The following is a 22993-nucleotide window of genomic DNA, read 5'->3' as shown; positions in this document are numbered from 1 at the left end:
CTTTGAAGTGAAAGTTGCGGGTCGTTCTGATGAGACCTTAAAAGTCGAGGCCCCGTGTCACGGCAGGCTTCGGTAGAGCGCTCGCTTCGTGATCGGAAGGTCGTGAGTCTCGGCCGCGACTGACCTACTAGGTCGATAAAAAAAAAAATGGGTAGCAACTGTTCCTTCGCCATGCGCTGGGCACTTGGAAGTGAAAGTTGCGGGTCCTTCTGATGAGACCTTAAAAGCCGAGGCCCCGTGTCACGGCAGGCGTTGGCACGATAAAGATCCCTCACTGCTCAATGGCCTTGAGTGCCGAGTTAAGGTCAAAATGTGAAGCCCTTCACCGGTATAAGGTGACGTCTCTATATGAGTGAAAAATTCTCGAATGGGACGTTAAACAACATACAATCAATCAATAAACATATTTCATACATGTACTTGTATTTCGCCATCATCGAAAACACACGGGTGATGTCGTCTTTTACTCATCACCGGGTGATGAGTACAAGACGAGGTCACCCGTAGGTATCCGACGATGGTATTTCGCAAAAGTAATCATGAACTAATTTAATTCAGAAGGAGGAGGAGGATCAAACACTTTTCAAATTTAAATTCGATATATTCCTTGTCATCGTAAAATTGAAAAATAAATCACAGAAATAATTATATATTATTATTTTTAATTGTATAATTAAGAAATTTTCTTATGCTGATATCTTTCTCAGTTTTCAAATCGTCCACTCTCGGGAATTTTTCGCTCATATGGAGACGCCACCTCTTGCCGGTGGAGGGCTGCAAATTTATACCTATTTATACCTTTAGATATCAGACTCAGGGCCATTGAGCAGTGAGGGATCTTTTTCATGCCAAGACCTACTGCGACCGGGACCTCGGATTATACAGTCTCATCCGAAGGACCGGTCTCTACGTCCCGCAGTGGATTCGAACCCGCGACGTAAGGATCAGCTCCTCACTCCGCGACTCTAGAGCAGACGCTCTAACCACTACGCCATGCGGGCGACTAGAGTACTTTTTAACTCGTGCATCTTTAGATATCAGACTCAGGGGTCAAGCACTCTCGTCTTATATCTGAAGATATTCTAAGGTACTCTATATATTACATACAGAATTGTATGAGGCATATATCGTACTTAAAACATTGCTTTTTGATTTACCTGAGACAGTCCGATACATGTATAAGAACAAAAGTGTTAATGGCCACTAAAGCAATTCTTTGAAGAATGCAGACAAACGAAAAGTACTCGGTATTTAGGGAATCATCTACACCGTAGTAGGCCTAGGTATTTGAAGTAATTTGATAAGTTTGATACGCAGAGTAGGGACAACAATTTTCTTCCTTCAAACATACACGGAATTTAAAGCAATGCATTGGATTATAATACAGGCAATCTAGTGATTGATGTTTTTGGAATGGATTGATTGTATGTTGTTTTATGTCCCATTCGAGAATTTTTCACTCATATAGAGATGTCACCATATACCGCTGAATGGCTTCAAATTTAAACCTTTACACGACACTCAGGGCCATTGAGCAGTGAGGGATCTTTATCATGCCAACGCCTGCCGTGACACGGGGCCTCGGCTTTTAAGGTCTCATCCGGAGAACCCGCAACTTTCACTTCAAAGTGCCGAGCGCTTGGCGAAGGAACAGTTGCTACCTATTTTTTATCGACTCAGGTCAGTCGCGGCAGTGATTCGAACACACGACCTTCCGATCACGGAGCGAGCGCTCTACCGACTGAGCTACCGTGACGTTTTTTTTTGAATGGAAACTGAAGGAAAATGCAGACGTGAACTTTCATTTGAACTGAACAACCACAGAAAATAAAGCATGCAGATGCTGAAGGTAATTACGCCATTCCATTTTTTTTCTGTGTTTAGCGACCGCATTTGCCTTGGTTATTGACACGCCGGAGGAGAAAAACAAACATAATCAGCAATCCAGGAATTGATTATTTTGATGAAAACGTTGGAATTCGATATCTGTCAATTTCTTTCAAAATTTTTATAGAATCTGTTCAATTAAGTATCTAATTATCATATACTACCTTGATGTTGTAAAGGAAATCATCTTTCTACGAGAAACATTGAATAATGAAATAAAATTGTTAGAATGTTGTTCTTTATACGTCTCTAAAGTTCGTGTTTTATTTTTCGGCTTGTGAGTTGGTGCTGTATTTTTTTTTTTGAAGTAGGGTATTGAATGATAGGTTGACGCTAAATAGAGAAACCAGAAATCTCTGACGAGACTGTAGCTCTACTGGTTGTACTTATAAAGGAAGATAAAAGTAGCACCTGGACTTGAAACTTTGCAACAGCAATAAATAGAATAATGATCCTTGGTTAAGTCTCCTTTTGTGGCAAGATTTATTGACAATTGGACTAAAACTGTAGGAGTAGCCTTTTAATATAATTTTACAGAAATTTCGATTTAAATAACCATGGTAACATCAATCAACAAAATCAAAAAACAATAATTACAATTATGTATCTCAGTGTAGTCTACTTGCATGCCAAGTTATACTGAAATCAGACAAAAAGTGTAGGAGGAGTAGCGATTTGAAAGTATTTCAAGAAATGTCTATTTTTAGTAACCATGGCAACACTGTTCATTAAAATCAGAAACTGATAAACAGAATTATGTATCTTATTATAGTCTATTTGAGTGCCAAGTTAAATTGAAATCAGATCAAAACTGTAGGAGGAGTAGCGTTTGGAAAGTTTTCACTGAAATTTCCATTTTTAGTAACTTGGCAACACTGTTCTTTGAAATCCAAACTCGATACACAGAATTATCTTAGTATAGTCTACTTGTGTGCCAAGTTATACTGATATCAAACCAAAACTGTAGGAGGAGTAGCGTTTTGAAAGTATTTCCCAGAAATCTCTATTTTTTAGTAACCATGGCAACACCATTCATTGAAATTAAAAACCGATACACAGAATTATGTTTCTTAGTGTAGTATACTTGTGTGCCAAGTTGTATTGAAATCAGACCAAAACTGTAGGAGGAGTAGCATTTTGAATATTGTTTACAGACAGACGGACGGACGACGGACACCTTACTATCGCATAAGCTCTTCTGGTCTCTGACCAATAGAGCTAAAAATGGAGTGGTCCTATTTTCAATAACAGACACTGAAAATAAATTTAAAAAGATTATATATGTAATGAATCATTTTGTAATGTAACCAGCAGTAAAACTCTTCTATGTTTAAAACGAGACATTTACCAGCCAGCTCTGCTTATAGTGCTTAAGTACTTCCAATCATAATTATTCAACCCAGATATTAAAGGGAATTTGTAACTAATGGTCAGCAATAAATGATTGAATGATTGTATATTGCTTATCAAACCGAATTTGCAATCTGCACTATTTCAGTCATAGAGATTAACTTCTCATAACCGGTTTTTGAAAGTTTTTGGGTTTCTCTGGCGGCCCCCAGACAGCTTTTTTCAAAAACCAGAGAAACAATCTTTTGCGTGCAAAGGGGATTGAAACATTTCTTAGGACCCCTTTTTTTGCATATAGTCCGTAGAATTTTCTCTCTTCCTGTTACAGTATGTGCGATTTAATTTTTTCGAATTCTGTATGATCAGTATTCTGTTTCAAATCATCACTGTATATATGAAATTTAATTAATTTGCCGTTTGCTAAATAAACACACTTTTTATTTCTTTTGTTCAGTAACAGTCCAATTTTTGAAGGATATCGGTACTGAGACAGTCTGATATTACGATTAATATCAGACTGCTCACCAATATCGAACCGACAAAGGTAATTTTTTAGAACAAAGAAATGACATCACAGCAATGTATTAACTGACAGCAGTGACTTCCTCTGCAATAAATTGACGACATTTTCCGTTTACGGTAAGCGTTTTTTATAACCGTTTACGGTGTTCGTTAAATTGTAAAGTCTGTGCGACTTTTCGGCGCTTTAAAAATCTTTTTCTGTCTGTTTTAATCATTAGTGATTGTAAACAAATGAACTACATGTATTACATTGGGTAGGCAAACCTAAGCCAATTGAAAACTCGGGTATTGTTGAAAAGTATCCCCGCTGTTACCGGGGCACTTTTTATTTTATATATATATATATATATATATATATAGCTGTAAAACACAAGGTGAGGCATCGGAGTTATTCAAAAGTTCACTGTTTTATTGCCATAACTGTCAAAATTGCCATGTTTCAAATGTGTGTGTGCTACTGCATACCTTTTCATGGTGAACAAGTAATGATGTCTCTGACAATGAGTTTCAAGGAACTTCTGGAGAACTAGTTTTTGAGGAGTTTCTGTTGCATGTTCTTTATGTCAAAATTTGGCTCAAGATTCTTAAGTATATCAAACAAAGCATCTATTTCAACTTCAGAGGCTTCTTCTTGAATTTTAATATGTTTCTCTTTCCAGCATAGTCTACCAAGTGTGCTTCCAGACAAATAAGTTACAGGTTTGATCCAAGAATCAATCTCATTTTTCAGAGCATCATCTTTCATCACATTGTTTCTAATATCTGCCATTGTATTTAAATCACTGATCTGCTTTTCAAATCCTCTTGGCTTTTCTTGGCACATGACGCCTACTGACTGCAAACTCAAATTTAAGACAGGCATAACCCTTTCAACAGGATCTATGTAACTCTGATAAGGAGCACACCTACCAGCAACTATGTAAGACAATTTGTATTTTATAAAGAGACTCAGAAATCCTGATCTCTAATGATTTGACTAATCTTGACCATGTGTCTCATAGGTGAACTTGGTTGAAGAACTGTATTCTTCAAAGTTACATACACGTTGCCATCATAGAATGATTTGTCTATGGAATCAGGTATCTTAATCTTAGATGCAACAGATGGTGTTATCTTAAATTTTGTGAAAACATGATCACCTACAGAAAAGGCTTTGTCTCAGGAGACAAGTACCTGTCGGCCTCTTTCTACAGCAGCAACAGGGTAGCCAGGTTCCTCAACTTTTATTTGATGTTTGTCATCAAGTGACAAAAAAGGTACAGAAAAGCTGAAATTTTATACAAAATTGCCTTAATTATTTAAAACCAGCAGCTGCATAGTGGGAATCTACATGCTAAGAGCGCAACTGTCGAGATTGAACCATGTATTTCACATTGAACTTCCCAGTATAATACATGCAAACCTGAAGTAAGGGTTAATAGGCCAAAATTGAAGCCTCAAATAGTTTTCACTGGGAATAGCTGTACCTTCAGGCAAGTCTTTGGAGACTTGTTCTCGGACATCATGAACAGAAATTGCCAAGGCCATGTGAGTGTGCTGTTCGAGAGGTCAAGGTCATGCTTGTTGAGTGAGGAGGTGTTTCAGGGCTCTCCTGTTTTGTTGTGTGGAATTAAGATACTCAAAGTGGTATTTATGAAGTGAAAATTGTCACATGTGTTTCTGAACTGTTTTCTTCACATGAGGGGATAGTTTTATGTAAAAAGGATAGTGGGTTTGGATTTTGTTTTACCTTTTTCAAAAATTGAAAGAGAAGTCTTGAGTAGTGTTTGACTAGTATTCACCTAAGTGCTACTACTTGGATTCACCTTGTGTTACCTGTATAACTGTGTAGTGTAGTGGGTGGAGCATTACAATGTCCACAAAGAAATAAATGACACAAAAGCTGGAAGATCAAACACCAAACAGACAATGGACAAAGGAAGATCTTCATTGTTATTGTCATCAGTATCAGCTGAGGTTAAAGGCCAAGTAGAATCTACAAAACCAGCAAGTAAACAGAGGAGAATTTCATCTGCAGGAGATCAGGATGACAATTCAGAAATGGACAACATCAAAGTTACTCTTTCCTCCATAGAAGAGACCCTTAAAAAAACTGGTGACCAAAGATGACATAAAAGATCTAGTCAGAAGTGTTATTGTGGAGGTAAAGGAGGAGTTAAAGAATGAAATGAAAGAGGAGCTTAAGGAGGAGATCAAAGAGGAAATTAAGGTAGAGATGTTGCAGGAACTAAAACAGAGATGCACCAAGACTTGGATGAGAATAAAAGTCAACATGGTCAAGAACTTTCCAAGATGATACAGCAACTCTCAGACAAGGTGGGTAGTTTAATGATGGACAATGACACCAACATGGGGAATGTATCACAGCTGGAAAAAAGGATCAGTATGTTGGAAAAACAGTTGAAAGAAACAAATGGAATTGCCAGTACAGCAATTAGCACGTCAAAGATGAATCAATTCACAGAATTCCATTAAAGGACAAAAATCACCCAAGACCTGTAATTGTCAAATTTAACAGTAGTGAGGTGAGGAGGTCGGTGATCACAAAGAGAGAACAACTAAAAGAGGACTTTATGATGTTAGATCACAGAACCAATATGTACGTGCAGCTGCTGAGAAAACTGAGGGCCGAGGAGAGACAACATATTGTAGACAGCACGTGGTATTACAATGGACACATCTTTAATTTGTATTAGATATAAATGGGAAAAGACACAAGATGGATGTAATGGATGGCATTGACAGGAAACTTGCGATATAAACACATACTTTGAAAATGTCCACAATCAGGAGGAGCTTGAAGGACAAGAGTGACGTTTGCCTAAAGGCGAGGTTTGCCTAAAAATGTAAAAAGTCCATAACTTTCCGTGGTTTTCTATGTTTGAGTGTGTTTGTGTAAGTTTGTGTGTGCACTTTCAATTAAATGTAATTTATCATAATAATAGTGCCGACAGTTTATCTGCTGTTTTCAAAGCCTTCAAAAATTTATCATTTTTTTTCATTGGAATTAGAATGTAAAGAACTAACTGAACCTGTCAAAGGTTGAAAGCTTAAATATTTTAAGTATGAATGTTAGAGGCTTTTCATCAAATTGTAAAAAACGCAGGGATGTATTCAATAAGAAATAAGAATGTTTCTATTATATGTTTTCAAGAAACTCGTAGTACAGAGGAGGAAGAGAAGTTATGGGAATCCGAATAGGGTTTTAAGTCTGTATTTAGTAGTTATACTAGAAGCTCAGCTGGAGTAGCTGTATTGTTTAAGAACAACTGTGAATTTCAAATCCATTCTGTACAAAAGGATCTCTCAGGTAGATATATTATATTAGATATTACTGCAAATAATATCAGATTTACTTTAGTTAACTTGCAATGCCCAAATAAAGATAGTCCAGAATTTTTTCAGAATATATACACTGAAGCCAATAAATTAGAAAATATGTCTATAGTAATGTGTGGGAACTGGAATGTAGTTCAGAATCATAAAAAGGACACATTTAATGTTAAAAATTTAAAACATGCACAAAGAAAAATATTGAATATTAAGACGGATTTGGAGGTTGTTGATCGTTGGAGAATTTGGAATGAAGAAGGAAGTCAGCATATATGGAGAAGGTCAAACCCTATAATTCAAAGTAGAATTGATTATTTCCTTGTATCTCCCACTGTATATTTAGTAGAGTACTTGATACTAAAATAATTCCTGGTTATAGAACTGATCACTCAGCAATTATTCTGAAGATTAAAACAAATGATAGCACTAGAGGAAGAGGGTACTGGAAATTCAATTCTCAACTCCTCTTTGAAAATAATTTTACAGATAGGGCAAGGAAAGTCACAACTGAAACTATAGAAGAATACAAGTCATGGTATCAGGAGAAATATCCAAAACAGAGACAATTACATTTCATATTACTGATAAACTATTTTGGGAAATCTTGAAAATGAAAATAAGATCATTGTCTATAGAGCAAGGGCAAAAAGATTAAAGTCTGAGAGTAAATTGCTGGAAAAAGAAATTTTAGATTTACAATATAAGGTAAACGCTGAAGAAAAGATAAAAGATGTAAAACTTCCTGAAGAAAAAAAAAAACAATATATACAGAATTCAAGAGAAAAATATATTGAGGGTTTAATGCTAAGGTCCAAAGCTACATGGTATGAAAAGGGAGAAAGAAATACAGACTATTTTTGTAGGTTGGAAAAAAGAAATTTTGTTGATAAAACTATATCAGAACTTATTGATGCAGACTGGAATCATATAATGAACCAAGATCTTTTATTAGATTAACAAAAGTCTTTTTTTCTCAAATTTATACAAAAATAAAAAACAGGACTATAGTCAAACATTACTAAATGAAAGTGCTTTCCTAAGTCATGATGATAGGTTATCAGATTTGCAAAAGGAGAATTGTGAAGGAATCTTAAAGCTTGCAGAGTGTACTGAAGTATTGAAGAAAATGAAAAAATTAAAAATCATCAGGTTCTGAGATGGCTTCACTGTAAAATTTTATAATATTTTTGGAGGGATTTAGGAGTGTTTGTTATTCGATCTTTAAATGAAGGATATCATACAGGGAAAATGTCTTCATTCTAATCTCAGTGTATAATAACTTGTATTTCAAAAGAGAATAAAGATAGGCGATATATGAAAAACTGGCGACCTATCTCATTACTAAATGTTGACTATAAGATTGGTTTAAGTGCCATATCAAACCGTATCAAAAAGGTTCTGAATGATATTATCAGTGATACACATTTATCAGATTTTTTTAGTCTTCAGAGGGATTGCAGACAAGGAGATCCTTTAGCTCCATATCTGTTTATCATCACAGTTGAATTACTTGCGATTTCACTCAAGAAAAATGTTAATATTAAAGGTATTATTATCGAGGGGAAAGAAAAATTAGGGCAATATGTAGATGATTCATTTTTACTACTGGATGGAAGTGAATCTTCTCTTTTCAAATTCAGTTGGGGAAACAAGACAGAAAACGTTAAAGAAATACACTTATCAGGAGATCTGAGGATGATGGTTTCAATATGCTACATTTATCATCATTCATTTATATATCAAGTTAAAATCGGTAAAGAGGTATCTGACTAAAACTGACGGTGCATGGCAACATTTGCTACATTGTATTTTCAAACTTAGTGTTGATTTCATTTTTTATATATCTAAAGGGAAACTTCAAGAATTTGTTAAAATCATTGATAATAATTTTTGGAAAGATGTATTTAAAGAATTGATAAAGGTTAAGAGAAGTCCTGAACATGTATTAAATTATTTGTACTTAGATAGTAGAAATTTTGTGGATGTCGAGAAGTGGGAATTGTATACAAAATGGGTTGAAAAAAGGCGTCAAGAACCTGAACGACCGAGTGTCGGAAAATAAAATATGTACATGAAATAAAAGATGTACTTGGTACTAATAATCTTTTAAACTATTTTCATCTGATTTCAAAAATACCCTAAAAAATTAAAAGAAAACGCATTCCTTATAAAGAAAGTAGAATTCCTGAAAATACTGAACCAGAAATATGTCTTGTACAAAACTTGTTATCAGCATATAATGTTAAAGTTTTGTATCATATCATGAAAGAAAAGTTTAAAGCCCCAACTTCCAAAACAAAGTGGGAAACTACTAGATGAGTCAATCTCAAAAAAAAAAAAAAAAAAAAAAAAAAAAAAAAAAAAAAGAGACTGGAAATTTTATTTTGTAAATGCATCATTATGCACAAAAGAGACAAAAATAATTTATTTTCAGTATCGAGTACTGATGAATTAGATTGTTACTAACTCCTTTCTTCATAAAGTTAAGCTGTCAGAAAATAGTTTATGTACATTCTGTAATAGTGAAACAGAGACAATAATTCACTTATTTTATGGTTGTGTATATGTGACTGAGTTTTGGAATGAATTTGTACATTTGTAAAATGATTATAAAATATCCAAAAGAATTGTTAGAAGTTGTTTAGAAAATTTTCTTCAGTTAGTCGCAAAAAAAAAAATTATTTATTATTCACGATCACAAGGTTTTAAGCCAATATTTATTGATGCAGTAAGGTATTTAGATATCACAGAAACATAGAAAATTATTGTGAAAAAATATTTAAATTTAAAGACAAAATAATTAGTAAATGGGCCCTGTATGATAATGTGTACAACAAGTGATGAAAAATCAGAATTGTATTTTTTTTTAAATATATATATATCTTCACCTTTTGATATATCCTTTTTTTGGTTAGCTCTACTGGTCAGAGACCAGAAGAGCTTATGCAATAGTTAGGTGTCCGTCGTCCGTCCGTCTGTCTGTCTGTTTGTAAACAATTTCTTAAAATGCTACTCCTCCTACAGTTTTGGTCTGAACACAAGTAGACTACACTAAGATACATAATTCTGTGTTTTGGTTTTTGATTTCAATGAACGGTGTTGCCATTGTAACTAAAAATAGAAATTTATGTGAAATACATTCAAAATGCTACTCCTCCTACAGTTTTGGTCTGATTTCAATATAACTTGGTACACAAGTAGACTACACTAAGATACATAATTCTGTATATCGGTTTTTGATTTCGGTGAACGGTGTTGCCATGCTTACTAAAAATAGTAATTTCTGTGAAATACTTTCAAAATGCTACTCTTCCTACAGTTTTGATCTGATTTCAATATAACTTGGTACACAAGTAGATTACACTAAGATACATAATTCTCTGTATCGGTTTTTGATTTTGGTGAACGGTGTTGCCATGGTTACTAAAATAGAAATTTCTGTGAAGTACATTCAAAATGCTACTTCTCCTACAGTTTTGATCTGATTTCAATATAACTTTGCACAAAAGTAGACTACACTAATATACATAATTCTGTATATCGGTTTTTGATTTCGGTGAACGGTGTTGCCATGGTGTCTAAAAATAGAAATTTCTGTGAAATACATTCAAAATGCTACTCTTCCTACAGTTTTGGTCTGATTTCAATATAACTTTGCACACAAGTAGATTACACTGAGATACATAATTCTGTACATCAATTTTTTTGATTTAGGTGAAGTGTTGCCATGGATACAAAAAAATTGAATTTCTTTGATGTACTTTCAAAACATTACTTTGCCTACAGTTTGGTCTGATTTTAATATAACATGGCATGCAAGTAGACTACACTGAGATACATAATTGTTTTAATTGTTTTTTTGATTTTGATGAATAATGTTGCCATGGTAACTAAAATCGAAATTTCTTTAAAATGGCTACTCCTTCTACAGTTTTAGTCTGATTGCAATTCATCTTGCCACAAAAAGAGAGTAAAACGAGGATTACTATTTATTTATTGCTGTTGCAAAGTTTCAAGTCCAAGTGCTACTTTTCTCTTCCTTAATTGTTTTAAGTACAAACCAGTAGAGCAACAGTCTCGACAGAGACTTCTGGTTTTTTGGATAAATTGCATGATTAACTTTCATATGTCTACATTTGTGTACATTATTTTATTTTAGAAAGTGCACTGTCCAAGTATGTGTTAGTGTGGTGGTGAGTGGGTGTAAATTGTTTGGTATGTGTTTGTATGAAATATTTTACATAACGAACAGTATTCAATCTCGAAAGTCCAATGAAACGATACAAATTACGATACAAATTTGAAGCAGAGCAAACACGGACCTCAAAATTTAGAGGTGGGATCAGGTGCCATGGAGGAGTAAGCATCCCCTGCCGACCGGTCACATCCGCCTTGTGCGCCTTGTCATGATCGGGTAATAAGGAGAAATCCGTAGACAGTTCAGTGTATAATAATGGCCTAACAATTAGTATGAAAAACGTCAGTCAGCATTTGACTCAATGAAAGGTTGTATGTGCTGACAAGGTCATTGCGTCGACCGTAAGATGACTTCAAACGAGACTGTTGATATCCTTGTTTCATCAACTTGTTTGTCAATAACTTGCCTCGTTTAAGAAATAAGGAAAAAAGGCTTCAAAATAAAGCATTAAAAAACAAGATAATACGTCGTCGATATATCAAAATGTCGAGTTGAAGGCTACAGCAAGTGTCTTCTTTTTCTCATGTAGAAGTTTTTGAATAAATTCTGCTTCATATGAATATGAATACAAAAATAGGTCTGCTAATAAGGGGGACGCAATTGGCACTCATGGGAATTCCAATAGATTGTTTGAAGACCTTATCTCCAAAAACTACATAGATATTGTCAATCAGAAATTCAAGCATCTTTTTAATATCAACTTCAGAGAACTTGTGTGTACAATCAGAGTGCTTGTTAACAAAATAATTTTGTAAATGACCAATGACAAGGTAAGTATATTTACGAGTTCAATTTGTATTGAAAAAGCAGCTGTCGATAGTGTTAAAAAGTCGTACGGTTTGATGTTGTTGATTTTAGTAAAATTTTGTGATTTCAATTTTCCAAAAGTTCTTTGGAGTTTTTAAGTATCCACATCTGATTTACACCACTTCTCAAATATACTGTTGTACAGTACTCCTGAAGTTTCTCCTTCATTACAGTAAATATTTTAGTGAGGAGTAAAGAAAGAGGCTTGGTAGAACATTTACTGGAACCCGCTATGTATCTTTGTTTGTAAGGAATTTTATGAAGTTTAGGAATCCAGTAAAGGTATGGTACATGTAATTCAAATTCATTTTGATTGTTCGGAATATTTAAAATATCTAAAATGAACACATGATTTTGAAGAATTTGCTCCTTAGAAAGGGAGGTATGGGTGTAAGTTGGATTTCCACCTGTAGAATTCAATCCTAATTCCTCTAAAATACAATTCAAATAATGAGCCTTACAAACAAAGATTGTTTGTTAGGCATTTTTTCATCGACATTCAACGTATTGGTTACGATTGTCCCAGAATTCCCGCGAGATTTGTACATATTTTGACGAATATCACATGACGTCCTCTCAGCTACTGAAAATGACGAAAATAATCTTGATATGTAATATCACATACACTTAAACTCTGCATGAAATCTTCCTCCTAAATACCGAAGCTAACGCTTCATAGCTGAGGTTGATGCATTTATAAAATAAAACAGGATTGTTTATAATTTATATAATTGAGTATATTCGAACACTCCTATAGAATATGAATTATTGACAATTTTGACAAATAAGTACATGTATTTAGAGATAAAAAATGGATGGGGTATTTTTAAAGAGGAATATCTATACCAACTAAAACAACTTTTTATGGTTTAAACAGCCATAGACCACATAATGTTATATCAATCAAGAAACTGAGAATTGATTGCAACACCTTCTTTCTTTTATTTTATATAACAGCTTCATCTCCTACCTTAGACTGATACCAATTTAAGGATTTTCTCACAATGCAGTACTCCAGATTAAATGCTGATCTCCATCCAGTTGGACAAGCTAGTAAATAAAGACCAAATAGGAAAAATATATCAAAAACGTAAAATACAAAATACTCAATGCATTTTAAAGTAATTTAAAGTAAACATTTAACTTTACAAGTTCAAACTATGGGCATCAGTCAACCAAACCTGTTGTAAATATACTAGGACCGGACATTTTGTACCACTTCTGACTTATTTAATAAAGACTGAAGTTATTTTTGCAGCACAGAGTATTTCGGTGGTATTTAAAGAGAAATGTTATTTTTTGCTCTTAAGGCTCGCCATCATCATTGGTCCACTTTATTTATGTCTTCAGTTAAATTATAAGCGTGCCTCAATTATCATTATCATGATCAACGCCTATGCTTCAGTGTTTACTGTAGGCGATTATTGGTTCATCGATAAATATCTCTTTGCAAATATTCATGGCCGTAAGAACCGGGGGGGGGGGGGGGGTCCTAAATAATTTTGCCGATATAAAGAATACTATAGAAACCATGGCTACTATATGCTTGTGCCCCCTCAATAATAACGTGTGATGACCTTTTTTTTTTTGCATGTCAAGGGAATTTTGGTAGTTGGTAGTGCCCCCCTCAGCTGAAAGTGTATGGTTGTAACCCCCCCTCCGGACTGAAATTGCTTCCTAAGGGCCTGAATATTGTGTGTTTTTGCAAAATGTTCTAGTGTTTGAGAATCATTTTTTATAACTCTTAATATGTGGGTGGTATTAAGTAATCATAATATTTGGTTGACGCCGTTTACTTTTCAAGAATGCATGTACTTTATTTTTTTCCCCTCATCTCAAGGAGTATAGTTGGATATGTGTCTTAAAGTTTGATAGAATTGTTGTTAAGATAGATAGATCAGTTGTATTTTACAAGAGAGATTACTCTCATAAGAAAATATACCCATTATTCTTGGTTGATTGATGTCCTTTTTTTTTTAAAACTAAAATCCAGTTTTAAACTTTGACAAAAATCCCATCAAAACCCAGGAAAACTTTTAAATTATGTCTTTCAGAAAGTTGGACGTTGTCGTGTCCGGACTTAATCATATTTTACTTCATTTATTTCCAGGGCGACAATGTTTTCTTGTTCTATTTAATGGAAGTCCGGATGAAATTAAGGAAAACTCTTGAAATAGGGAACTCTTGGCACAGATACTTTAGATTTACGTAGGTAGCAACTATCCCTTCGCCATACGCTCGATAGTTTGAAGTGAAAGTTGCCAGTCCTTCGGATGAGACCTTAAAAACCGAGGCCGGCGTTGGCACGATAAAGATACCTCACTGCTCAATAACCCTGAGTGCCGAGTAAAGGTCTTAATTTGAAGCCCTTCAACGGTATATGGTGATGTTCCTATAGGAGGGAAACATTCTCAAATGGGACATAAACAACAATCAATCAATCTCACACCAGTGTCAGTTTCTTGGAAACTACTATTTACAATGGGAGAAGGTTTTCAGATAGCCAGCGATTAGACATTAGCCCATGCATCAAACCTATACTAACAGCTTCCAAAACCTGCACAGGGAAGGTGATCATAACCTGTCAGTTTTCAAGGGCCTAATTGAAGAAGAATTATGTACTGGACATCTGAGAAATGCTAGCGATCAAGCTGTACTACAAATCATTTTTAAAGATTTCAAAACTTAACTGGAACAAGAGGCCCAAGGGCTTAACGGTCACCAGAGTATAATGTAACACTGTAAAGGAAGCTGATAAATGAATCTATGTTGCCCAAAAACAAGAGAAATAGGATGATCAGAGATCAGCAAATTAATTAATTTAATCCTCAGAAACAAATCTTAAAGTGAATCTTTTTTCTTGCCTGTACTTGCTCCCATTTGTCACCATCCCCATGCAGACTAAACAAAACAACAGTAGTTCTTGAGCTATTAGTTAACCCATCTCATTCCCTCTCATTTCATCTGGTTAAAATATTACAGCTTTATATACTCTGTTTTTGTCTCCTAGATGCTTAAGAGCAGAGAAGATATTTTAAAAAATGCATTTTACTATATATTCAACAGACCACATCCCCTGACCCTTGGCCACAAATTTCACGATTTTGGAAGAGGAGTCCTTGCTTATCATAACCATGCATTTAGTTTTTCTGCTATTTACACAAGAGCAGAGAAGAAGAAAATTCACTTCAACTTCAATCAATAGAGGCCCGCCCTAACACCAGAACCCCTGGCCCAGTGGCCATGAAATTTACAATTTTGGAAGAGGCACCCTTGTTCATTATAACTATATACTTGGTTTGTTTGATTAATACACAAGAGCAGAGAATATTTTCAATGAAATAATGCACTTTCACTATATAATCAATAGAGCCCCCTCAAACTTCTGACCCTGGGGCCACATTTTTACAATTTACACTATATGATCATAAGAGCCCCACCTAACTCCATAACCCCTGACCCTAGTAGATTAAACGTTCTTTATTAAAAAATTTCGCTTTTCAGACTTTGTTATGGATATGCAGCTAACATAAGACGTCGTAGTCTAGACTTCCAAAAGTCTCGTGCGTTTTGGAGAGGCGGACCTACGGGCGGAAGTGAATATCCAGTATTACACAACTGCGCTCGCCCCAACGATCGCACCGTCAACATATTACTTTACCTATTGATGGCTGTTGGACATGCTTCGTTACGCTGAAGTTAAAAACAAAGAGGTAATTAAATTGGTTTCTGATAGATGAAATCAAACACCATGTCACCATATGCAACCTTAAGAATTCAAAAGCATTAGTTATTTGCATTGCAAAGTTTTACCCGTATTCACACAAAACTCCTACAAGCCTATCACAAGGAGCATCGTTCCAGCCCATTAGATAATTTGGGCCCATTTCCAAGCAGTCTTCGTCCTCAGGATATCTCTGATCGTCCGGCTCATTATCAGCCCAGTAATATTTTAACACTGTCTCGTTTGATGTGCTCCAAATGTAGACACCTTCTCTATCTTTATCTGTCGCATCCAGCCATACTATTTTCGGAAATAAAAAAAAGAATTAGATTGATTACACGATCAATATGTACTGGTCCCAGCTGACAAAGCGGGTAACAACATTAAATTGCCTTTGTTTGTAAGGCTTATTGTTTTTATTGTATTTTAGAGGTTCGGAACAAAAACCTTTGGCTAGCGAAAATGCCCGATCTCAGGACTGAACTCTGCAGAATCTCTCTCCTAGTAGTACAAAAACAGTGTGCTATATCGCTCGACCAAATAGGCAAATTAAAATGAATAAGGTGAAGATAACGAATGGTGATCGATCGCATAATATCTACAATCAATACAAGATCCCCTGTTGACCGGTCACACCCGCCATTAGCCCTATGTTTGATCGGGTCGAGGAACATTCCGTAGTCAAAGTTAGTATAAAACAAATGTCCAACAATCGATATGAAACAAGTCAGCCAAAATACGACCCAATGATGGGTTATATTTGTTTAAACGAGGTTGTTGAAATCTCTGTAATTTCAACTTATCTGTCAGTAGCCTGTCTCAGTTTAAACATTGATCGTACTCAGAGCATGCTTTTGAATATCGAAAAAGTTGGAAGACATAAACACCATATGCAGATGATAGCGGAATATTACTACATAAATAAGGAAACTTGAAGGCTGAAAAGCTAGATTCATCTCGTTTATCATCATACAATTTAGTTCGTAGTTGGTCCTAATCGTCTATAGTCAGTAAAACATCCAAATTAGGCAATTATGAGACAGATGGCAGACTGTGGTGTCTTTTATTTCAAGTTCACTGGGATATATCGAGTCGACATATGAATGGAAGTAACTATGGTTAATTAATAAAACGTCGTCGATATATCTGAATGTCGAGTTAAGGCCACAAGTGTTTTCTTCTTCTCATGTGGAAGTTTTTGAATAAATTCGGCATCATTGGAATGTAAAAACATGTTGGCTATTAAAGGTCCTTAGTGTCCATCGGAATTCCAACAGTTTGTTGGAAGAGCTGGCCCCAGGATCACGAAACGTCTTAAGCTTAAGTCAAAATCTTTGTGTTGTAATAAAATGTTGTAGAAGTCATGCAGACCAAAATTTAAATATTTTTTAATATTGCTTCACAAAAGTGTTTTTAACTGCAAATTTAGAGTTTAATTCAATAATTAATAGACATTTTGCAGGCGATTGAAAATTTGTCTTATATCTAAGTCTGTTTCATGATCCTGGGGCCTGGTCTCCGAAGCCTACATATATAAATGTTGTCAATGAGGAACTCCAACATCCTTTTAATGTCAACTTCAGACTACTTTTGTATAGAATAAGAGTGATTTTAACAAAGTAATTTCGTTTGTTGATGACCGACTACTAGATTAATATTTCTGACGTTAGACAGTATTTGTTAGATATAGTCAAGGCTTGTTAAACATGTCGTGTGGTAACTCGACCTTGGTAACTTTTTCCTATCTTAATTATAATATTGGAGAGCATGAGGATTGATGGAATAATAATGCTTAACACCCAACCGAAAACCAGAGCACTGGGCGTTAAAACAAAATTAATCTTGATATCATCACATTATACTTTACATGTTACGTATATTTAGCCATTCGCGAATGCATACATCATTCATGTCCCGCGAAATTAAGAGTAGGACTAAAGTAGAAAGGTTAACACACGTAGAATATTCTCATTAGAATAATTAATGGATGTTTATTTTCAATGCATAATAAACCTCTCTGCTTTCAGAAATTAAGTCTACGTATACATGAAGTAATCAGTTTAATTTTTAATTCATAGCAAAAGAAATATAGAAGTGAAATGTAGATGAACATCCTTTTGTAAAGTGCAAAGATGTTAGCTCATTTGTAACAAATTTATTTTTCAAATAAGTGATAATGATTCAAAATTGATTTTTTAAAAATTGTTGTTTAGGTCTTTATGTGTTGTAAAGTTTTTATTGCCTGAAAGCACCGGCTATATCTATGGTTAAAAAATGCTGCATATAAAGGCCCGAAGAAAGCAGTTTTAGTTGGGGGATTGGGGTGGCACAACTAAATATTTTCAGTTAAGGGTGGTGCACTATCAAACAAAAAATTCCAATCAAAAGAAAAAGAAAAAAAGGTCACCAGACGTAATTATTGAGGAGGCATATTCATAAAATAGCTTTTCCCGACAGTATACTATATACATGTATCATCAAAATTATTGGGGGCACACGCCCTACTCTTGTGTCCCCTCCCTGTTGATACGGACCTGATAAAATGAATATCCTATTCTATTTTCAACAAGAGGCCCAATGGCCTTAACGGTCACCAGAGTACAATACAACAATTTAGAGGATCCATAAACTGATAAATGAAGCTTTAAATGTTGCCCAAAAGCAAGAAAAATAGTATGATAAGCATCAACAGAATAATTGGTATAGCATCTATCGTCCCCCATTTAACACTATTACCATGCAGACTATTAACAAAATGTCTATTTTAATCCCAAAATACTACTTCTCACATTGGTCTCTGATAAAAATACCCTTGCATACTAAAACTTTTACTCTGTTTGCCTCGAATATGCCCAGAAGCATAGAAGATTTTCAAAGAAATGCATGTTCACTATATAATTAAATAAATAAAGCCTCCCCCCCCCCCCCCTTACACCAGAACATCTTACCCAGGAGCCATGAACTCGCAATTCAGGAAGAAGAACTTTGCTTTATTACCAGTAGTAGAAAAAATATTTTGAAAAAAATTATGCATTTTCACTATAAAATCAATAGAGCCCCCCCCCCCCTTCACCAGAACCCTAACCCAGGGCCCATGATTTTCACAATTTTGAAAGAGGCATTCTTCCTTATCATAACCATGCACTTTCTTTATTTGAATAATACCCAGGAGCAGAGAAGAAGATTTTGAAAGAATTTATGCATTTTCCCTATATAATCAATAGAGCCCCGCCCTAACAGCAGAACCCTTCACCCAGGGGCCACGAAATTCACAATTTCTGAGGAGGCAGCCATGCTCATCATAACTATGTACTTAGTTTATTTAATATCCAGGAGAGAGAAGATTTTCAAAGAAATAATGCATTTTCACTATATATATCAATTGAGCCCCACCCTGACACCAACACCCCGACCCAGGGGCCATGAAATTCACAATTTTGGAAGAGGCAACCATGCTCATCATAACTATATACTTGGTTAGTTTATTTAATACCCAGGAACAGAGAAGAAGATTTTCAAAGAATTAATGCAAAAAATCAATAGAGCCCCACTCTAACACCTGAACCCCTGACCCTGGGGCCATGAAATTCACAATTTCTGAAAAGGCAGCCATGCTCATCATATCTATGTTCTTAGTTAGTTTATTTAATACCCAGGAGCAGAAAGGAAGATTTTCAAAGAATTAATGTATTTTCACTATATAATCAATAGAGCCCCACCCTAACACCAGAACCCCTGACCCTGGGGCCATGAATTTCACAATTTTGGAAGAGGCACTCTTGCCCTTCATAACTATGTACTTAATTTGTTTATTTGATACCCAGGAGCAGAGAAGAAGATTTTCAAAGAAATAATGCAATTTCACTATATGATCTATATAGCCCCACCCTGGGGCCAGAACCCCTGACCCTTGGGCCATGAATTTCACAATTTGGTAGAGAGCTCAATGCTTATTACAATGATGCCAACAGTTTGACTGCTTGATGTCCAGGAGTAAAGAAGAGTTTTTTTTAAAGATTGCATTAATTTTGGTGGTTTTAGCCCCACCCCTCAGGCCCCAGGGTTGCAGGGACCATGAAATTCACAATTTTTGTTCCCCTTCACCCATAGATGCTATATGCCAAATTTGGTTGAAATTGGTTAAGCGGTTTCAGAGAAGAAGCTAAAAATGTTCAAATATTAACACACGACGCACGCCGACGGACGAGAACGGATAGCAATAGGTCACCTGAGTGACTCAGGTGACCTAAAAATATAGAAAAAAAAATCAATTCTGCGAGTCTAATTTTCTGTTGATGACACTGGATTTAAATTTTCTTCATTCTTAGGAAAGGAATTCTGGACTCAGATTTATGTTGATAACGCGGATTTAAGCATAAAGATTAATTTGTTCACTTCATAAAACATGAGCTTTTTAGGAAAGCAAATACTTGTTCAACTTACTCTCAGCATGAGATGTGATTCCGTCGATGATAGCTTTTTCTTGGTCTGTTTCTATGATAGGTAGATGAGTGTTGTGATGATTACATATCAGCTGTTAAAGAACATATTTCAACCGCATGATTAGACGTATTCTTTTTTTTGGGGGGGGGGGGAGGGGATTAACATTTTAAAACATTTATTAATAAGTCGTCTTTATAATCCCTGCTCCATTTCCCCTTCAAGAAAAAAAGCACACAAATACATTCGAATTGATTTTGACCAAAGGCAATTTGATTTATTTAGAGGAACCGATGCTACATACTAGTAAATGATTTTCAATGACTTTAAGTTTGTATAGTATATAGAGAAAGTTAACATCTACCACAGATCGTAGTAAAACTAGGATTTGTCTGTGTACATGTAATGTTGAAGAGACGCAAACACGGGAAAAAATGAGGGGAAAAAATAAAAGAAGATGGGTGAACAAGGAGAAGAAAATGCTTATTGTGCGTTAAAATAAATAAATAAATAAATCCCAATTATGACAATATTTTCTTTGATATTTCATAAAAAAAAATCCCAGTTATGACAATATTTTCTTTGATATTTCATTTAATATTAACATATTTTATGGAAATCTCAGAACACTTGAAATTATTCGTGTATGAAATATCATATGACACCTAAGAGGTCAAAAATGGTCAATTCTTCATACATAAACACAATTTTTCCATATAAGTGGGTCTTCGCTCAATTTTTGTGAAAGACTGTTCTCAAACTATGCGTAAAGATACATGTATATAGTCTTCGGTTTACAAAAACATGGAGCAAAGACCCACTATGCCTTAAAAATGCACTTTTATGACACTTTTATGACACAACGTGTATCTTTCCGAGAAGTATTTGAAGTCTATATAGTGAAGGGTCATATCACAAACATAATTTTATAGCCTCAGTGTGTTACGATCAGTATAGCGTAGTGGTTAGTGTGTTTGTCTCGAAAAGAAAATTGCTACTCATGATTTCTATTGCTTTGGTTCGAACCCCAAGAATACCACATATTTTTAAAATCACAGAATGATTTTGCCCGAAGAATTTTCAGAAAAGTTCTGTTTGTCATAATTTCATAATTTTCAATGAAAACAACTTTACTCTAAATATTAAGTTCACAAATTGAATATGTATATATATATATATATATATATATATATATATATATATATATATATATATATATATATATATATATATATATAAAGATAAAGATAAAGGCATTTAGCACGTCTTGTTCGCCCATCTCCTTTTTGCATGGCTCATGTTTTGTTCAATTCTTTCAAGTTCAAGTATTAGACTTCATGTAATTGCAGGTTTCAGACCCCATAAAATATATTGGGGAAAAAAATATAGTCAGGCCCAAGACAAAAAGATAGCTTCACTCCTTCCACCTTATTGTACGCGTGCGTATACAACATGAACAAGTGATCATGGTGATAAGACTCAAGATTTGATAGAGTTGCTGCATGTAGACCAAAGATTTTTAAAAATCGTCAAAAACATTGAATTTCTTTACCTTTGCAAGCTCCAATTTGATCTACTCTATAGATAAGAGACGCTGATAGATGACGATAACAACGGTGCTGTAGACACATTATTTTGGCACTTATATTAACAATATGCTTGCTTTGCAGCACTTGATGTTCCGAATCCGCTGCCCTTCTCAAACATCTAACACATACCATACAGGGTCACATCAACGCCACCTTTCAGTTATATTAATAAACATGACAATTTTGGCCAGTCAGATTTAAGCTTCTGTATACGATTCTAAAAAAAATAGTTCCACGGCTACATCTTTATATTTATGATGCTCAGTAGACTGCCTTAGGTTAAATTAAGTTAACTGTGGTATAAACTGATTTCGCTTATCCGAAATTCTTTCCCGAATAATGCAAACAAAAAATGCACAAACTATACAAGATATCCAGCAAATCACATTCATACAAATGTACACAGCACCGCGTTTGCCATAGTTTTGTCTTTTAATGTTTTCTCCTCGGGCTTTAAGGTTTGGCTTCACTACAAACGAAGATTTCGGCGGCGGTGATTTAATTGGCTAATCGAAAGCCGGTCGCTCTGCAATGATCATGAAGGGGGTGTTGTTAGATGTTTGAGAGGCGGTAGCGGATCCGGAACATCTAACTTTAACTAGATTGTTTTTACATGATAGTTGCGTTTGTCAAAACTTGGCTAAACATCTATGTTTGATAAATCTTTCAATTTATGATACAACTACAGTGTATATATAATATTTATTCTGTCTATTTAACTACACTTTACAATTTATAGTGTGTAGTGTATATTGTACAGTGTAAGACCAGACCTTACAATTTTTTATCAATTCCAACTACTGTCTTTACTTTTACATAAAGTAATACAAAATGTAATCACAATACAATAACGGCCACCCGAGTATAATACAGCACCGTAAAGAAAATAAAACAATTTATTATATAGCTAATAAATAGTCTATAATAAAAAAAAACTACTAAAGTCTAGAGAATTTTAGCGTTCAATATCTTGGCGTTTAATTGAACGCTGAGTTTGGTTTGTATTACGTATATATGAGTATGCCCGAAACATTCCGAATACGAGCGTTCAATATAGAACGCCCTGTTGTAAACAACAACAAAAAAATGTCGGGTGGTCAACCTCTCAGAGGCAACAAATAAATCACAGGCCTCTGAATTTCT

At 34.8% G+C, this 22993-nt stretch overlaps 1 protein-coding gene across 1 annotated transcript in view; it reads right to left on the bottom strand.

Moving 5' to 3' along the window:
- LOC133204734 (macrophage mannose receptor 1-like) overlaps positions 1-22993 on the bottom strand; it is a 151320-nt gene that overhangs the window by 79197 nt on the left and 49130 nt on the right. Inside the window, exons 8-11 of the mRNA XM_061340474.1 lie at positions 20265-20355; positions 15911-16121; positions 15759-15790; positions 13068-13147 (exon numbers count right to left, since the gene is read on the bottom strand). Coding sequence (XP_061196458.1) covers positions 13068-13147; positions 15759-15790; positions 15911-16121; positions 20265-20355 — 414 coding nt within the window. The remainder of the gene's footprint in view (positions 1-13067; positions 13148-15758; positions 15791-15910; positions 16122-20264; positions 20356-22993) is intronic.

Source organism: Saccostrea echinata, unplaced genomic scaffold, assembly GCF_033153115.1.
Source record: "Saccostrea echinata isolate AGI-Se365-2 ecotype Australia unplaced genomic scaffold, CSIRO_AGI_Sech_v1 ptg000054l, whole genome shotgun sequence".
NCBI classification, from domain to species: Eukaryota; Metazoa; Mollusca; class Bivalvia; order Ostreida; family Ostreidae; genus Saccostrea; species Saccostrea echinata.
The sequence above is the reverse complement of the archived record's forward strand: the minus strand, read 5'-3'. Positions and strand labels throughout refer to the sequence as shown.